Source organism: Stegastes partitus, unplaced genomic scaffold (assembly GCF_000690725.1).
Source record: "Stegastes partitus isolate 25-593 unplaced genomic scaffold, Stegastes_partitus-1.0.2 Scaffold56, whole genome shotgun sequence".
Taxonomy (NCBI): Eukaryota; Metazoa; Chordata; class Actinopteri; family Pomacentridae; genus Stegastes; species Stegastes partitus.
The window spans coordinates 25,538-43,608 of NW_007577787.1; the positions used below are offsets into that span (position 1 = coordinate 25,538).

Here is an 18,071-nt window from a genome sequence, read left to right on the forward strand (position 1 = left end):
CCACGGATATGCAGATTCTGTCCTGTAGAGGGCAGCAGCACACTTTGATTCAGCTCCTGTACCGGAAATTCTAAAGAGAAGAAGAGAAAAAGCCGTACAGGTAATGTGACTGCTGGGAAATGTAGTGTTATTGTTAACCTTTATTCCATTAATGCTATAGTAAGGTGGCACCTGCCTGCCTACATTTCCCGACATGCCCTTCGGCTTGAAACGGTGGCAAGAGTTGCCGAATGACAAGTGAATTTATGTGTTACTAAACGCTGCGTTTTCTATCGACGGCTTCATTTTGTGTTTCGTTTTTAAAGTAAGTATTTACAGATGTCGTTTAAATGTTTGTTCTCTCTGACGGCTCGGGTCGCAGGTTTGACTGCGGGGACAGAGGTCACACTTCATGTCATCATGTTGTGTTGCAACGAGCTAGTTTTGAAAGAGTTAACGAAGCTGCGGCTTCAAGTATTGTGTTTTTAACGTGCTTCGGTTAGCAGTGACGTTGTGCTGAGGTTATATATGTTTGCTAACTCCGGTTATCCGTAGTGTAAATAGTCCCAATCTTTACGTATTGAGCAGTTCAATGTCAGAGCCAGGTTATATGAGCTATATTAAATATTTAATTAGGGAAACGTTACGCCCCCCTGGAGAGACAGTTGGCACTAGTGAGTCCCACATCTGGACGTCCTGTTGGTTAACTTTTACGACCAATATCGTAACCACGGTTTTTAGGGTTTAAATAAAACTCAGTCTGATTTACCTGCTTCCCCTGAACTGGTAAAGTTAGCTGCATCGTCGCCACCATCCGCTTCATCTCTGGACCAGACAGGAAGTTTAATTTATTCAGTGAACGCAGGTTTGTACATAATAAACACTAAAGCTGATTAACGAATAGTCGGCTAGCTTTTATCAATCAGCCTGTTTCCTTACATGTGAGGGTTTACTGCTTTTCTCTGCGTTTTTATAATAAGTAGCTGAACTTATTTTTTTTTACTGATAGGATGACAAGATGTTCAGTTTAATTAAGAAAGTAATCTGCAGATAAGTGATTACTAATTAGTTAATCTGTTATTGATTATTGCGTTGCCAAATGTCAAAAGAACTGACCAGCCTTTCAGCATTTCTTTTATGAAAACATAGTGAATATCTTTGTGTTAATTGGCAGCTGATCAGATCAAACTGTCTCAGAAATTGTGCCCCATCACATTATATTTAACAAAAATAAGTAAATAATGAACTAATCGATTGAGAGAATATTTTGTTGGCTTATTGATGGTGGAATTACTCATGTGTTGTAGACTCACTACAGAGTTACTACATTTAATAACACTGGAAAAAGTTACTGTTTTTCAGCTTTACATAGTTGAAAACTAAATTTTTTGAGAGGGGGTTGTATTGATAAGTTGGAGCTGTGTGATTCATTTTTTTCCCTTAGTTAATAAAATAGTGGAGAAGACAATCTGCACATATCAATAATTGAACTATCAGTTGCAGACAGCCCTAGCTGGCAGGATTTGTTTTTTTTTTTTTTGACAGAATCGTAACCTATCTTTTAACATATCAGGCTCAATTGAGAAAATTATCAATAGTGACGTTAATCATTTGTTGCAGTCTAACTACAGATGACAGAGGAGGACTATAATGTTCGGCAGACTTACAGCTTTTCATTTATGTTAATGTTTCTGTTTTTGTGATTGGGTAAAAGTCACTTATTTCTTTTTCCTATTAACCTTAATGCACGTGCTGTTTGTTCTTCACAGCGGAGCCATGAGGAATGTATGGGGCAAAGCGTGCATGTTCGGTTCGCTGTCCGCAGCTTTTGGCTCAATGCTGTGGTCGCAACAGAAGACTGAACCAGATCAGGTTGCTTCCGTTTGCCCTCCTGATGACACAAACCCCGACTCTCTCTACGAACTCAAACTGGTCCAAGTGCTGTTCCGACACGGTGCTCGAACGCCGCTGAGATCAATACCTGACGTGATGGAGGTAAAAACTCTCTTTTTGTGTTTCATCAGGTCATCTAGTGCCCGTGTCCTTTAAAATGTCACACGGTATCTGTAAGTAATAATTCCTTGCCTGGTTTGTCTTACCAAAGGCCCAGTGGGTGCCAACGCTCTTGGACCCGCCACCACACACCCACATCAACTACGTAGTGACAGATCTTCAGGGTGGCCCCAGACCCCCAGCTCCTGTAGAAGACAGCTATCGGAAAAGCTTGCTGAGCGTGAGTAGGTGTGCTTTTTGCTGCTGAAGGCAGTAAGACAAGAAAAGACTAAGAGACTTTCGGGGAAGATGCTAAATAAACACGTGTTAGCAAAAAAGGTCATGTTTTATGGTGTTGCAAAAGAGTTTTAAACACAATATCCTCAAATTGATCCAAAAACTGTACAGATAAAGACAGTCGTCCTTTTTACAGCAGACATTTCGAGAAATCACTGCAAGAAATGCAAGGGATGTAATTAGTAACATAATGATGCTATTCCTCAGGTGTACCTTTATTGGTGGTGGGCAATCTTGCATAGTTGCCATAGTTACTTTAACTCTTACTGAGACAGTAATGGAATGGGAACATCAATAACGTTGTTTTGCTTTTCTTGCTATGACAAGTTAATGTCTGCTGTGATGAAGGCCTGTTGTTTTATGCGTTGTAGAGTCGCCTGTGTGCACTGAAGGTGTGTGATTTTGTGCTTTTTATAGACTGTGTAGCTGTGAGGCACCCTGTGGGTTCGCAAAGTACTTCACCCGCATATAGATTCATCAATTTTGTTAGCATTTCTCCCTCTAGTGGCTCAGTGGAGTCATTACAGATATCACCCAACTGGATTCATTCACCTCCCCCTTTGTAATACTGCTGAACTGTATGTTGAGCTTCCCAGTGAGACAATGTGTCCCGTTTGCCAGCCACTGTGTCCGTGAAAATGTTACTTTCCTGTGCTGAGTTAGATGCTTTGTTAAAGAGGTTTAACTGCACAGGATTTAGCTTAGAATGCTAAATCCCACAATATGGACGTCGGCCATGCTTGTGCCACATTCAGCTCGGATTCCTGCATGTGATCGCAGGTGTGTGTATGTGTATGTGTGTGTGTCTGTTGGCCACATCTGTGAGTATAACTTGATCCCGTTTGTTGCACTTGGCAGGGTGGCACATTCCCCGGTCAGCTGACCACAGTGGGCATGCAGCAGCTGTATGAGCTGGGCAAGAGGCTAAGGAGGAGATACATTGAGGAGAGAAACTTCCTCAACGCCACCTTTAGCCCAGCTGAGGTCTAGTAAGTGTTTCACATCATTACAGGTAGCAGGAGCACAAAGCTTTTCTCTACCTTGATAGATTGGGTTTATGAGTGTGGCACAGGATATCAGGCTAAATGTTTGTTATTTTAAAGCTGGCTATCTTCCATGACCTATTTTTTCCATTTTTAGTGTGCGCTCCACTAACATCGTGAGGACCATTGAATCTGCCAAGTGCCTGATAGCAGGGCTCTTCCAGCAAAAACAAAAAGGTATAGTAGAGGTGTATATGTGCATCATGTTCCTTTTCCTGTTCTCTATCTTCTCTATTTTTATTTTTATTTTGCAATGTTCTGTCCTGTTTGAAGAAATTGTGCCAATATTAACAACGGAGGCAGAATCGGAAATCCTGTATCCTAATTATCATGGATGCAAGCTGCTCAAAACCCTTGGCAGGTATGTCGAGTGTATTTTCATACCAGGCACAGAGTCACATCAAGCTAAAACCATCCAATGCACTCGCTACCCAAAAGTGGAATGTAGAATAATGTGTTGTGCAAAATTATAAGCAGAGTTGAGATGCCTTTGACAGGTTGTCATGGTGTATCTGTGTTCTACGGCTGACACTGTGTGTTCTTTGCAGCCACCGCTGGGCAGAGTCGGCCGCTCTGCCAGACATTGCAGCAGACCTGCAGAGCATCCAGAGTGCATTGGGGATCGCTGCTCACCAGCGCATCGACTTCATCCTCATTAGAGATGACATGGTTGCCAGAGAGGTGACACCACCGCATCGTGATTCATGTGACTTTTTGTTAGGTCTCACCACACGCTATCAGAATACATATGATTATTATAAAGACTTGGCCTGGCCCGAAGCTGCAACCTAGCAAGCTGCCGGTTATGTAAGATGAAGCTTCGTAGCAGAATTCATCAAGTGTCCCAAGATTTTAACAAGTTACGACTTAAGAGATCCTGCATGAGTTTAAAGATTGGCAGTATTTATTCATGTGGCATAATTAGAAGATATTTTCAAATAGAAGTCAAATCTGACTTCTGATTCCGTCAGTGAAAAGTGAGACTGAAAATCATGTTTGATCATTGGGGTAATATCAGACTTTGGAGACAGTTCTTTTTATTGTAGATGTTCAAATAAAATTTTACAGTATGAATGTGCACACTGGGAACCACTATCAGATCTGAGGAAGAAAGAAGGAGCGTCTTAAGTGGACCTGTCTTTATGATTTTCTTCACCACTCTGCTGAATACTGTCACCCTACCTAACATTCTAATCTTATTATGTTAGGGTACATCTGCTATTATTTACAACTCATTCAAACAGAGCAAACAGCCACATTTCGACTTAAACAGAAATAACTTGAAGGTAGATTTAATATTGACACCCGTCTTCACTGGAAGTAGTGCGCACAAGAATATGGCAAATGTCTCATAATGTAATGACAGCAGCTCTGGAAAATAGTGAGCTTCTGTCATGTTCCCTTTTGAGGTTTGTGCTGTGTGTCATTGCTGATTCTGTAGCACGTGTCTTCCTATTAACAGACGCACGGCCTGCCCTGCCCACCAGCACTGGACACCTGGAGGAATAAAGTGGAACAGAGAGCTGTGGACATGATCTGCCATGTTTTCGAACCCAGCAAAAGGTTAGATTACACAAAGTCACCGGGGAGGGGCGTTACAATCCAGATTCAGTGTCTGTAAAGAGCGTTTTCTAACATTTACGTTGAGTTCAGTGGGCCACCTTTAATTCTTGTGCTGTGTGTGGCAGGGAGAACTTGCAGCTGTGTGTAGGACCCCTCCTGCACACACTGGTAAACAACATTGAGGAGAAACTACAGGGCACCTTATCAGAGCCAAACAGGTCGGACGCCTCAGGATGGGCACACCCATTTCTTCCATACACTTTGCTGTTTTCAAGTTTTGAAATGGTTCACTGTTGAAATGCTCTCTCAAACAGAAAGCTGTTCTTGTACTCTGTACATGACACCACACTGATGCCCTGTCTGATGGCTCTGGGGATTTTTGACATGAGATGGCCACCGTATGCCGCCGACATCACTGTGGAGCTGCACCAAAAGAAGCAGACCAATGAGACCTTCGTCAAAGTGTCATACACAGGCCAGGTAGGGGGTGAAAAAGTGAAAAAGCACCATGTTTAATAAATAAGCTTTTGCATTTTTTTTTTAACTCCAAGTTGCTTTCTTTCTGTAGGATCAACTTATACCAGGTTGTAGTGGAGTCTACTGCCCTCTACAGGAGTTCAAACAGGCCGTGTCAGCCTACTCACTGAGCTCCCAACTCTACCAGTCAATTTGTGACAGTACAGCAGGCTTGACCGAACCATGAACCCTCAACAAACTTCCAGTGAACGCAGTGCTACCCATGAGATTACACTCTGACAGTAAACACACATCATGTTCTTTTTTTTTTTTTCCTCACGTCGCACCTCATCCAGCCAGCATAACTCATTATACCTCACTGGTGGACTACACTGGAGTTCAGCCTCTTAAGTTTTCATCAGATTTTTAATTTCATGATTCGTCATCTTCCTGTCACCATGGCAGTCACGTTAAATTCAGGTGAACTAAGTTAACAGTAAATGTACAGCAACAAGTATATGTGCAGAATGATTTTGCTTTATAGTGTATGCCTGGTAACAAATATTTGGTGCGTTGGTGTGCATTTGCATGCAACACTTACATCTTACTTGGCTTATTTATTAAAACTTGAGTTAAGTTTTTCCTTTCGTCAACAACCCAAGCAAAAACACATCACAAATGCCGTTTCATTTTTAAGAAGTAATTTCATAAAACAGGTAGACGCCAGATTAAGCAAAGTACTCCAACAGGAATAAATTATGTAGTTGTTGGGGACTATTTTCAACTGCGAACTGATACAGCTTTGTGTGAGTGCACTTGTGGCTGCTTTAGGACAATGTATGGTATGTGTGATTATGTTAAAAGAAATGCCTGTTCATTTTAATGAAGGGACATGTCACTCAGTGAAATGGTGTGGCTTCTGTATGTGTTTTTAATCATCCTTAAAGAAGAATAGAGGTCTATGGCACAGAAGAATATATACCATATAGGGCCAACACAACAGATGATGCTTAAGACTAAATACGTTTCTTAATCTTTTTCTGACTTAGTGCCAAGACAAACAGAATACTATTGTCTCTTCCCTCCAAAATATTTGGAGATTTTAAAGGCTGAACAATGTGGCCTCAATGCCTGTATCTGATTGCTGATGCAATTATTTTACCAAGTTGGTTAAGCGCACAACCATATCTTACATATTCAGTTATTTCATTGCTCAGGGGACGTCTACAAATTTCATGTAATGAATCTAGTGTTTATTAACAAAGGTGTGCAGAAAGTGGATTGTTTTATAACATGAATGTATAGATTTGGTTTGGATTGGTGAGATAAATACAGATTGTAATCAGTGTTAAATCTGTTTTGCCTTTGGCTCATGTCTCGTAAGAGGCTCTAAACTGTTCCCACCAGCGAAATAAAACTCCCAAACACACGTTAGAAAAGCACAACTAGAATCGAAGCATCGAAATGCAACAACGTGCTTGCAACTAATGTGTGGTGTCCTCTTGAAAGTAGTTCTTAGTACCTCCTGATAATGTCAACATATCAATGCTGCTTCGTAGCATGACTCGCTCTCCTAGTTCTAGTTGAATGTTGGTAAGCTGGTTTGACATGTAGAATGACAAAGACACCACCTGGTCCACATAACTGACTACATGTGAATAGTCAAAACCCACGTGGACACATGCATGCACACACACGCCGTAGACAACATGTATATACCAAAACAATATCTTTTATTTGTAGTCCATCACCACAGCCCTGGTAGGCTATTCTGCACCAAAGCCAATGGAGAAACACATGACAAGCTTATACAATAGAGAAAAGAGAGGAAGTCAACTGGATGGTAAGCAGTACGTGTTTACATTTCTGTGTGTCTCACTCTGGACACCACACCTGCCTTACTAAATTTTTACCAGATCTACCTAGCTCTAGTTCTATAATACCTGGCATACCTGCTGTGGCATTCAGCCACTCCTGTCCCATTCTGCTGACCATCGGGGGATTATTGCTGTGGGAATGATAATTACCCAGAGTCAACAAGAGAGTCAAAACAAAACAGGAACACAACAGGAACAAGAAGAACACACATAGCACATCTGGGTATTAGCAATATTATTCACGCTGGCGGAAGTCGAGTCCTGAAAGTTTTGAAGCACAAAGTCAAATGTCATCCACAACTTGAAATGGACTGGAGATTATCATGGTGCTGCAAAGCTGCCAGGATCCTCACACTTAATGTGTTGCCCTCAATGGTAAAAATAGAGAAAGAAGACGCTTTCTGCAGATGGTCCATGTTTGTGCTTTTTTAATAATACTATTATCTTAATGAGGTCATTGTTTGGTTTGTTATACACTGGAGTTACAAAGGAAATTTAAAATAGACTAAAATTTGAATAGCCCACCAATGGTAAACAGTACAGTATTTTAGGGGGCATTCCTCCCCCAATGAAAGTTGGGTAAGAGGAGTTGAGAGGTCACTGATAGAATGCCTATACATACAGACACATACATACATACCACACAAACATACAATCTGTCAAGCACTCAGACGCACTCTCACGTATATACTGTACAGAAACAGTCAAAACAATGGAGCGAGAGACAAGATGGATTTCCACTAAAGTCTTCACAAAGCACAAATTCTTCTTCTTCCTTTCTCTTGTTCCATACCACTTTTGTGACAAATTTGTTTTTTAAATTTGAAAAAAGTAGACATATACTGTAGCATCTCCACGCTGACTTTTAGTTAGGTTGATTCCTCTTTGATGTCGAAGTCATCTTTATAGTCAGATAATCAAAAAACACATGAACAGTTTTGCGAAACTGATGCACAACAATCCCATACATTCTGAAGTTCATGAGTCAAAATTAAATGTTCTTGTGGCAAAGTACTCCAATCCAGGCCTGTCCGAGTCTCCATTGGAATAGTTCCCACAGGACATTACTAGGTGAATGGTTAGCTCCACTCTGTTCATTTTCTGGGTACATCCTCTTTCTCATATTATACCTCCTTTACTTGGGTCCATCAGTTTTCTGAATACTCTCCACACTCCCATAATCTTTACTCCATCCTTGTGTATTGTCCAAGAACATTCTAGATACAAGGTTTCTGTTGGATTAGAACATTCCAGGGCCCGGACTGAACCCCATGTCCATGTCACGCGGCCTCATCTGACCTCCCATCATCATTGTCTGCTGTGGGGGGCCACCCATGCCCTGCAGTGACATCATCATGTTAGGTGAGCCGCCAGGGCCTGGGTGGGCCATTTGTCTCCCCTGCATCATCCCTCCTGGACCCCCAGGGGACATCATCCGGTGCTGGGGGCCCATCATGCCTTGGCCCATGAATCCTGGTGGCCGCATTGAATTGTGGCCTGGGTTGCCCATTGGCATGTCTTGGGGACCCATTCCCCCACCAGGTCCTCCTGACATCCCCCCCATCCCCTGCATGGGCATCCCCATCCTTGGTGGACCATCACCCATCATGCCCTGCATTGGAAAGCCAGAGGGGTGTGGTGGCTTTCCCCCAGGGTTGTCTCCTCCACCTCGGGGGAAATAAGACAGAGTCTGGCTGGGCTTCTCTGATGGGATTATCCGGGACAGGTCAAACTCAGGAATGCCAGAAGCTCCCGGCCGCATCACCTCATGAAGGTCTGCATCACTGAATCCACCTTGCATGTTGTTAAATTCTGGCCCGCCAGGAGTATTGGGCTTGCACATACCCCCATCACCCCCTCCTCCATGAGGCATGTTCCCCATCCGTCCTCCCATAGGTCCTCCCTCTCCCTGGAAGCCCATGGGATGGCCAGGGAAACCTTGGGGACCAGGACCGTTGTGCGGAGAGAAAGGACCCTGCTGGGAAGGGGATTGGGTGAGGGGATATCCCTGGCTTCGGTGAGGGTAACCCATGCGTCCCTGGGACATCATTTGAGGGTTTGCCATACCAGGGTCTTGGGGATTTGGTGGTATCATCATGCCGTGAGGCATCATGCCTGGGCCCATATTAGGGGCATTAGGAGAGGGCATTTGTGGGGGCATGCCATGGGAGAGAGGCTGGGATCCCATTGGATTCATACCCAGAGGGCTCAGGGCAGGCATGGGTCCGGCGTTTCCAGGTCCCATCATACGTGGATTGCCTTGGTGATTCATTGCCATACCTGTAAGCCAGAAAGAAGTGATTACATATTCAGTACAAGCATGTGTGAGTTTTAAAGGAAAAAAATGTTTAAATATGAAATTAAGCAACAAATTAGGCAACAAACAAAAGATATTTCAAATGTCTTACCATTATTGTTGACTGAAGGCAGGTTAGGAGAGCGAGCCGGAGGCGAGTCATCATCAGAGCTGGCAACAGTCTTTATGGCATCATGGTAAAGTGGGGTGGAGCTGGGCATTGCAAACTTGGACATGCGTGACATCATGATGGAGAGAGGGTTCTGGGATAGTGTTGGTTCGGGGGGTATGGTGTACGGACTGCCAGAAGGGACGTTGCCTGGGAGAGACATGGAGCCAGATGGAGCCCCTGACGAAGGAGGGGCTGAGGGAGGACCGTTCCCACCTAGACGACGACATGCAGATGAGAGAATGATGATATGACAAAGAAATTATAAAACTTAGCAGCAGAAACATTACATTCTCTGGGTTATTCATATATTACATATTAACAATAGTGAAACCCTTGCAATGTATGTGGAACTTCAGGCTTATGAAGTTTATGTGGTTTCTAAATTATATGGCCAGAAGAGGGAGCCACTGGACCATAACCCACCCAACCCCACCCCTCATACAGATGTGTTAACTTCAATGAGTGATGCACGTACTAGATACCCACCACAAAACATTATTTATTTTCAGTTTTGTACACCAGTTTGGTTTTCAAGGGATTGAAATTCAGATACCCCAAGTGAAATATTTATTTAATATCTGTGTGATATTAACAATCACTGAGACAAATGACTAAGATGGCATTACAAAGGAAATGCAACACCAAACCATTTACAAAAGAAATACCATCACCAACTGAGTGCAATTTAATACTAAAGAACTGAAATGATGAGGAATAAAATATTAAGAGAGGAAATACAGATGAGATGAAGGGTAAAAATGCATACCTTGCTCCATGCTTCCCATCATGTTTGGTGAAGTGATACTAAGGGGTGGCTTGCCACCCTGAGGGGGCACTCCAGGACTCTGCATGGGTGGTTTTGGTGAAGAGGCCCATCCTGGGGAGGGATTAGGAAGGGAAGGAGACCTCATATGAACAGGAGAGGCACCTGCTGAACCCATCATGGAATGGGGAGACTTCATTGGTGCTGAAGTTGGAGGAGCTGGAGGGGCACTGGGGCCTGTGGGACCAGTGAGCATGCCAGCCAGCTGGGACGGTGTTTGAGGAGATTTAAGGTTTCCCGAGGGAGAGCCCATCATAGGGGACTGCACTTGCCTCAGAGGAGGGGACTTCAGTGGGTTAACACTAGGAGAGTTCCCCCCACCTGCTTGGACATTCAGATCTGCTGGCTTGCGGCCCCTCTGACCTTGTGCAGGACCACCAGCAGAAGGGAGGTGGTTAATACGGCCATTACCTCCTGTTGGTGTAGATCTGTGCTCTGGACCAAAAGCTTGGTCTGCATGTGGACCCCTCATTCCTCCAGGACCCCCAGGGAAGGGCCGTCCAGGCCCCATAGGAAAGTCTCCTGACTGTGTCTGCTCAGGGAAGGGAGGACCCTGCATGGGTCTGCCTTGTGGACCCATGTTCTCCATTGGAGGTCCTCCGCCTCCCCTCATTCTCATCATCTCATCAGGACTCATATTCATTGGGGGATCTCGTAGTTTGGAAGGGTGCATATGAGGTCCAGGCCCAGGCCCAGGCCCCATACCAAACTCAGGCCCCATTTCCCTGCCCCCCATTCCCTGGAGCCTAGATGATGGACTCATAGGACCATCACCAGGCATTCTGGGAAACATACCCATGCCATTACCAGGTTCCATTCCACCTCTTTGGTGCCCCATCATCCTCTGCATGTCCATCATCATCCCAGGAGGGAGGACCTTCTCTCCACCCATTCCTTGGTGGAACATTGCTTCTTGGACTGACTGAGGGTTTGGGAAACGCTCACCGCGAGCCCCTGGACCAGCAAACATTGCCCCAGGTCCTCCAGGGAAGCCTCGTGCTTCTCCCATCCGGGGTGGCATGTCATCAGGCCAGCCCATTCCAGGCCTTGGGGGTCCCTCCATCTCAGGATTTATCATACCTGAGAAACCAGGCATTCTCTGCATATGTGGGGGCATACCCCTGGGGCCTGGACCCATGCCCATGCGCTCTGGGTAGTGATCTGGTGGACCACCTGGTCCTCCCCACATCTCTCCTGGGCCCATCTGATAGGGAGGCGGAGGTCCTCGCATCATGCCACGTGGACCATGGGGGTGCATCATCATGTCTGGAGGAAGTGGTCGGTGTTGCATTTCTTGTTTCTTCCTCTTCTCTTCATAAAATTCCTGCTGTAGTTTCAACCAAGCCACCTGTTCTGGGGTCATCTGATCTCCTTCTCCGCAGCCACCTGGACCTCCCATGTGTGGACCCATTTCATCTTGTGGAAATGGGGGCATGTCCCTGGAACCATGGGGAGGGCCAAAAGGTGGACCTTGGGGACGAGGTCCTCCTGGTCCACCTGGTGGTCCGAGGCTTTGAGACTGTGCCATCATAGCCTGCAGGGGGCCCTGCTCAGATCTCCGAGGTGCACTGTCAGGACCCCCATCATGTGGTCCACCATGGGTCTGTGGGGGCCCGGCTGGTGGGGCATCACGGTCATCAGGGAAAAGCATGCGCTGAATATCTCGCAAGGTCTGCAGGGAGCGCTGGCGATGTTCCAGCTGTTCTTGGGATAGACCCTCTGTGTTGGCCTCCATGTTCAACAGCTCCTGAGCCAACTGCTGCTGTTGTTGTTGCTGTTGAGGTGTCAGGCCTGCTCCACTAGAGCCTCCACCCTGCCCTCCATCAACTGATGTTGGAGGGTTGAGGCCTGCCTCAGGTTGGGGGACAGGGGCCTGGTCAACTTGCGCTGTAGTGTTACTAGGGCTACTGCCAGGAATATTTTTGGATTCCATGCCTGTAGAGGATGACCCTTCTTGTGGAAGAACACCAGACTGGCTTCCTTGATTTGAAGGCTGGGGTGGGGCTGGCTCTGTCATGCCAGGTAAGGACGGCTTGGATCCAGGCTGGTGGCTCTGATCTTGGGCATGGGACGGGGGTTGCTGGGGAGGCTTGGAGTCATTTCGCAGGACACTTGCTGCATTGTTCTTTAACAGAGAGGGGCAGAAACAGGATTAAATTATGGCACTCTAAAAATAATGATTCTGATGTTCTCTGCAAGATATTGTTGCATGGATGCATACAGGTTCCCAAAAAATACTAAGCTTATATGTGTCTTTACCAAGAGGAGGTGAGCTTTGTCCTTGCTGTTGGAGATGTTTTTCATGTGGAAGGCAATGATGTTTTCTGTATGGCCAGTTAGAACTGCATCAGCTGCCCTGAGGACAAGAAGGCAGACAGTCAGATATCAGTCATCAGACACAATAGTATATGTGAGCGCGCGCGTGTGTGTGTGTGTGTGTGTGTGTGTGTGTGTGTGCGTGTGCGTGTGTGCGTGTGTATTTGAGAGACAGTGAGCTGGATGAATGAGTACTAGATGGGACCATGAAGGTAATGGCAAGGTCAACAGACAAGCAAACTATTGCAGACACACACACCTTCCACTAAGCATCCACATCTTTGATCTGTAATTCCCAAAAGAGGGTGTTAATCTAAGCCAAGCGTATACTCCCACTGAGAAACACACATGCTTGTGCAGATACACAATAGATTTAGGCTATAACTGAGAAAGTTGGGGGAAGGAGTTTTAGTGCCATACACACAAGCAGCTGCAACAAACATCAAAGACATCAACAGCCACTGATGACAGGGGCACAAAGATATACTTAAGGCAATTGACATTGTTAGCAATTCCATTTAATTTTGAACTGCAATTCAACAAAGGCTTTTGCTGTGGGTGTATGTTTTTCTTGTGGGAAAAAAAGGTCTAAATGTTGATATGATGATTTAATTAATTAGTCAGTCTAAACATATTAATATTTAAAACTCGTAGCGTTAACTGTAAATACTAATAATTAATCAGAACTACACAGCAATGTCTGATTTCTGAGATACAATATTTGGAAGTTACAAGCTGCAAAAGATGTAAAAGATAACTCTCAGCTTCCTTACTTATTTGCCATCTCTGTGGTGAAGACATAAACAAGTTTGGAGCCTGGTTTCTGGCCTGTAGCAGGTTCTGTCGTAGAGCCTTGGCCTCCCAGCGTATTGTGGGAGGGCGTGGAGGAGCGACTGAGTCCAGCATTGGAGGTAGAATGTGTGACAGAGTCCTGGGGCTTCACATCACTGGAGTTACAGTCTAGAGTGAGACAACAGGGAAGACCATGGCTTTAGGACCAGCAAAGGCTTGTGGGAAATGTAGTTCTACTTAAAAGCTGTCATAAAGTCAAGTCGATCAGCAGAGAGACTACTGCACATGCTTGGATGCACACGTTAGCACACTTACTGAAGAATCCTTTGTCATCTTCGTCACTTTCTCCCCCAGAGCACCAGTCAGCTCCACTGTATGGCTGCCTCCTCTCTGCCACACACATCCTTTTCACCCTGCTACTATCTGTACAGACACACACAGCCATCAGTAGACTTGAGTTTATCAGTGTGAGTGACAATGAGGGACTGCTAAGTATATTTTTCAAGCTGTCCAACTGATACTATGTCAGGGCAGCTTGTGCTGTATACCCAGGAGATGTTGTATATGTACAGAATAAATATGATAATCTGATAATACCGTACTAGCTATAATGGTTCATACCTTTTTCCTCACTGGTGGGTGTGCCACTCTCTGGCTGTTCAAATGACTCCACCGAGGTGCTTCTCTCCCTTTTGACTTTCACCTTAGAGCTTGGGCCAGAGGTGAGACCCTGACCATTCTTTAGCCCCATTCCCCCTGCAACGTTTTGAGCCCCTTTGGCACCCAAGGTCTTGGGGTCACAGGGTGAGGGCTGTGATTGGCTGCCTGTGCTCCCTGGTTTACCCTGATTGGGCATTTTAGAGTCCATCTGAGCGGCAGTGGAGGGGGACATGACAGGAGGTGATCGTACCATGGCCTCCGTCTTAGGTTTAGGGCTGAAAGACAAAGAACAGATAAAAAGGAACACATGTAAAATTAATACATTTAGCGTCAGTTAAGACAGTCACTCTTTCATGAAAGCAGTCCAAAACAACTGATATACTACACATTTATTACATATTTTAATAACCTCTTTCCACTTGAACCTGCCTGGGATGCAACACGACATTCTGTGTACTTTCAAAGGATTTCGCTTTTTCTTCTTACATCCTTGTGACCTTGTTTCCACTCATGAGACACACACAAGAAGTTGAAAATGGGGCATATTAAGCAAAATGCCTGAGGTTTTAAGATAGCTTATTCAGTAATCAGGCTCTGGAACTGGGCATAAACCAGGCAAGAGGAGGCGTATATACTGAGACAGCTGGCGATCCATGAGGTCTGATATCCCCCAGCACCCAATTATAACATGTACACTTGTTCCCCAATGTGGTACCCAGGAGAGGGAAAAGACCAAGAGGAAAATGTGATTGTTCTTTTTTTCCCCTTCCTTTTTTTCCATTTACAACTGCTAAACATAATGTCATTATGACATCCAACAGTTGGCAGAGATGTCTATGAACACACGATTAGGTTACTGGTATTGGGAATTCAGTGCACACACTTAGACCTGGAACAGACTGCGGAGGCACCGGCCATCTACAAATGACTGCTGCTGACTAGTTATGAGAGCGAAGCAGTTCAGTTCAGGCAAGCAGGACATATCCAACTGGCAGAGAACTCCCTTACCACACCCTAATCTCTTTCTCCGTTTCTCTTCCTTATACACACACAAACAGACACACACTTGTACAAGTAGCATGAAGCAAATGCCAACATGTCCAAATAGTACAGCCACAGCCTAGCACACTGTATGTACGTCCACATAGACACACAGCTACTAGAAAAAGAAGGCAAAGCCAGAATTTTGGCAGTCCAGACAGCCGTTTCCAGAGGCTCCAGAACCATGAGTCAGCAGGGAAAACTTCCAAGCACAGTGTACTCCCTGACCCTAGAACAGCTCTGGATCACAACACAAGGACCTTTCAGGTAAACTAATAAAGCAAGTTTTACATCTGTATTACACCTGACCTACATCTCATTTCTACACTGCATAGGTGAAGCAAAATGCTCAGCTTTCTGTCAAATTGATCACACTGACAGATTCAGTTTCACTACTGCTCCCACATCACATCGACACAGTCGGTAACAACAACTGATAATACGCCATGGCCGCACACTAGTTTATAGTTAACACTGACAACAAGAAGGTCTCAGACTTGGCTCGTTCTGTGTGGAATTTGCACAGTCTCTTCAAATTTACATGGGTTTCCACCAGCTCATTGTATTTCCTCCCACATTTAAAGACACAAATGTTAGGTAGTACTGTATAGTGTCACTGATCAAGCTAGAAGTCTTGGAAATAGCTGCCTGCTGTACTTAAATCGTCAGGATGGATCAAATTTCAGTATGGGGATTAATAAAGTATGACAAAAAAAAGTGCCATGGCTGAAGTTTTTCATAGATTTGCTCCTGATCAGCTTTTTCGAAATTCAAAACTCAGCACAATATGCACTGTGCAACTGGTTAGATATGAGCGTTTCACAATGTACCAAACACTTAGATGAGGGACGCTGCTCTGATCATTCTGCAACCAATCACATGAGCCAAAACACTGCTTACATTGGCATCTGTACTTTTTTTTTCTTTTATTTTTGCAGGAAGCTGCACACACATTCTTTAGGTAGCCTCAGTGTTTCTGATTATAGAGTGAAAATTGGTTACTTCTCTTCATTCTGGTCTGAGTAAAGAGCCCTGTGTTTGGATTTCTCCTATGTTCCCAACTGTTAACAATTACTAACAGCTAATGCTTGTCCATTTTTGATATTGTAATGATTTTTTTAAATGACTTCAAACAGATTGGTGATGGACAGAAGGTCGTGCTTTCCCAGTAATGCCTGTTTATAAGCCACTGTAGTTAAATAAAACAAGTAGTTCAGTTATTATTAGCAGTACACAATAACAATGTCAAAGATTAAAAGAAGGTGATTACCACAATAATGTTGGCAATTACAACAATCTGTTAAACATGGTTCAGTTGAAATTTTACTTCCGCTTGCTGTGCAGTTAAACATGCTGTGCTGCTGTTCATAAGCAGTCTGGATTAAATACATAATTTTAATCAATATTCAGATTAGTGTTTGGCTGAGTAGACCGTTAAAACAATCTGCATCTCAGTCACACACGCATACAAACAAACCAGTGCTTGCTTATTATTGCCATGACTGCACTGTATAACTGTATCACAGCAGTAGGCCCACAGGCTGTCGGTGTGCGAGTCCACTCACCTCTGTGTGTTGGTGGATGGGGAGTTCTTTAGCCTATTGGAGTGCATTGATGGGGCTCCCAGGACTACAGAACAGGGTGGAGTGATCAGCTGGTGTGGACTGCCTGTGTGAGTGAGCGGCGCTTTTGCCCGCACGTTCCTGGATCCAGGGACAGGATTTCCAATGTTCGACAGGTTTCCCCGACCGTCCTTGGCCTCCTCTCTCTCTTTCTTCCCTCGCTCCTTCTTGCTGAAATGTGTCGCTGCTGTACCTGCCGCCGCTGGCCTCTCCTCTTGGACCTCCAACATTCTCTCTATGTCCTTGTTTGTGTGGGTGTGTGTGCGCGCGCGTGTATGTGCGTGTATGTTTGTGTATGTATGTGTGAGTGTGTGTGTGTGTGTGTGTGTGTGTATGTGTGTGTGTGAGAGAGAAAGCGTGTAAAAACAATAACAATAGTCCAGAAGGCTTTTCTTGTTCGGTGTGTATTTATGAAATTCCCCAAAGGGGGCTTTCAAGGCCCTTGGGCACACTGCAGAGAAAAAAAAAGAGAGAGGAAGAAGGACAGTTAACAAAAGTGGAAAAGGGGCGCGCAGTCTGAACAAATTTCAAGTGACACTCCACCCAAAATCTTTTTAGTATCAATCTTGCAGTGCATGATTAGAAGGTGGAAAAGTTGACTGCTTTCTTTTTAACGGAGGCTCTGGTCAACCTCTGTTCATGCGAGCTAGACTGGATTCTAACAGGCCTTTTTTCATGGAAGACATTTTGACATTGCTCTGTAGGAAAAGCACAGGTGCCAATAATAAAATTAATTACTGGGCTACTTGTACAGACCCAAGCTAAAATGTCTGCTGTGAAAAAGAGCTGTAGTGCAAATGTTTTTGCAGTAACTCTCAACTCTGTCTGAAGTCTACAGCAGGATAAGCTCCATCGAAACTGTTCCCATTACACATTACGATATTTTGTTTTTCCACTATATGTGTTATGAAAAAAATACAGGGATATTCTATGATTTGGAAAGAATTATTTATTTTAGAATGATTGGGTTGATTTTGGAGGACAGTTCATCTGCATCGAAATTTTTTAAAAATGATTTAAATGAAGCTGAAAAGGCTTTGAAAATATTTTTTTTGCTTTGGATGGCCTTCAGATACAGTTTTGCGGTGCTGATTTAAATGGTAAATAAATAAGTTGCCATGCTCTTTGTAGTGGCAACAACT

At 44.4% G+C, this 18,071-nt stretch overlaps 2 protein-coding genes across 3 annotated transcripts; one reads left to right on the plus strand and one right to left on the minus strand.

Moving 5' to 3' along the window:
* The first annotated feature begins 231 nt into the window (after window positions 1-231).
* acp6 (acid phosphatase 6, lysophosphatidic) lies at window positions 232-6,683 on the plus strand. 2 transcript variants are annotated; one of them, XM_008275612.1, is made up of 11 exons: window positions 232-304; window positions 1,749-1,974; window positions 2,084-2,212; window positions 3,127-3,257; window positions 3,409-3,488; window positions 3,585-3,672; window positions 3,860-3,992; window positions 4,774-4,874; window positions 5,000-5,092; window positions 5,189-5,354; window positions 5,443-6,683. In XM_008275612.1, exons 2-11 carry the CDS (start codon window positions 1,756-1,758, stop codon window positions 5,575-5,577), a joined length of 1,275 nt encoding a protein of 424 aa, XP_008273834.1. In that variant the 5' UTR covers window positions 232-304; window positions 1,749-1,755; the 3' UTR covers window positions 5,578-6,683. The 2 variants fall into 2 exon arrangements, with proteins under 2 accessions (XP_008273834.1, XP_008273835.1); XM_008275613.1 differs by lacking the exon at window positions 232-304 and adding an exon at window positions 385-844.
* Window positions 6,684-7,042: 359 nt separating this feature from the next.
* bcl9 (BCL9 transcription coactivator) lies at window positions 7,043-17,380 on the minus strand. The gene is made up of 8 exons (XM_008275614.1): window positions 16,873-17,380; window positions 14,228-14,541; window positions 13,922-14,029; window positions 13,588-13,774; window positions 12,758-12,854; window positions 10,442-12,623; window positions 9,616-9,888; window positions 7,043-9,487 (listed from the first exon to the last, which is right to left on the minus strand). Exons 1-8 carry the CDS (start codon window positions 17,157-17,159, stop codon window positions 8,448-8,450), a joined length of 4,488 nt encoding a protein of 1,495 aa, XP_008273836.1. The 5' UTR covers window positions 17,160-17,380; the 3' UTR covers window positions 7,043-8,447.
* Between the last annotated feature and the right edge of the window lie 691 nt (window positions 17,381-18,071).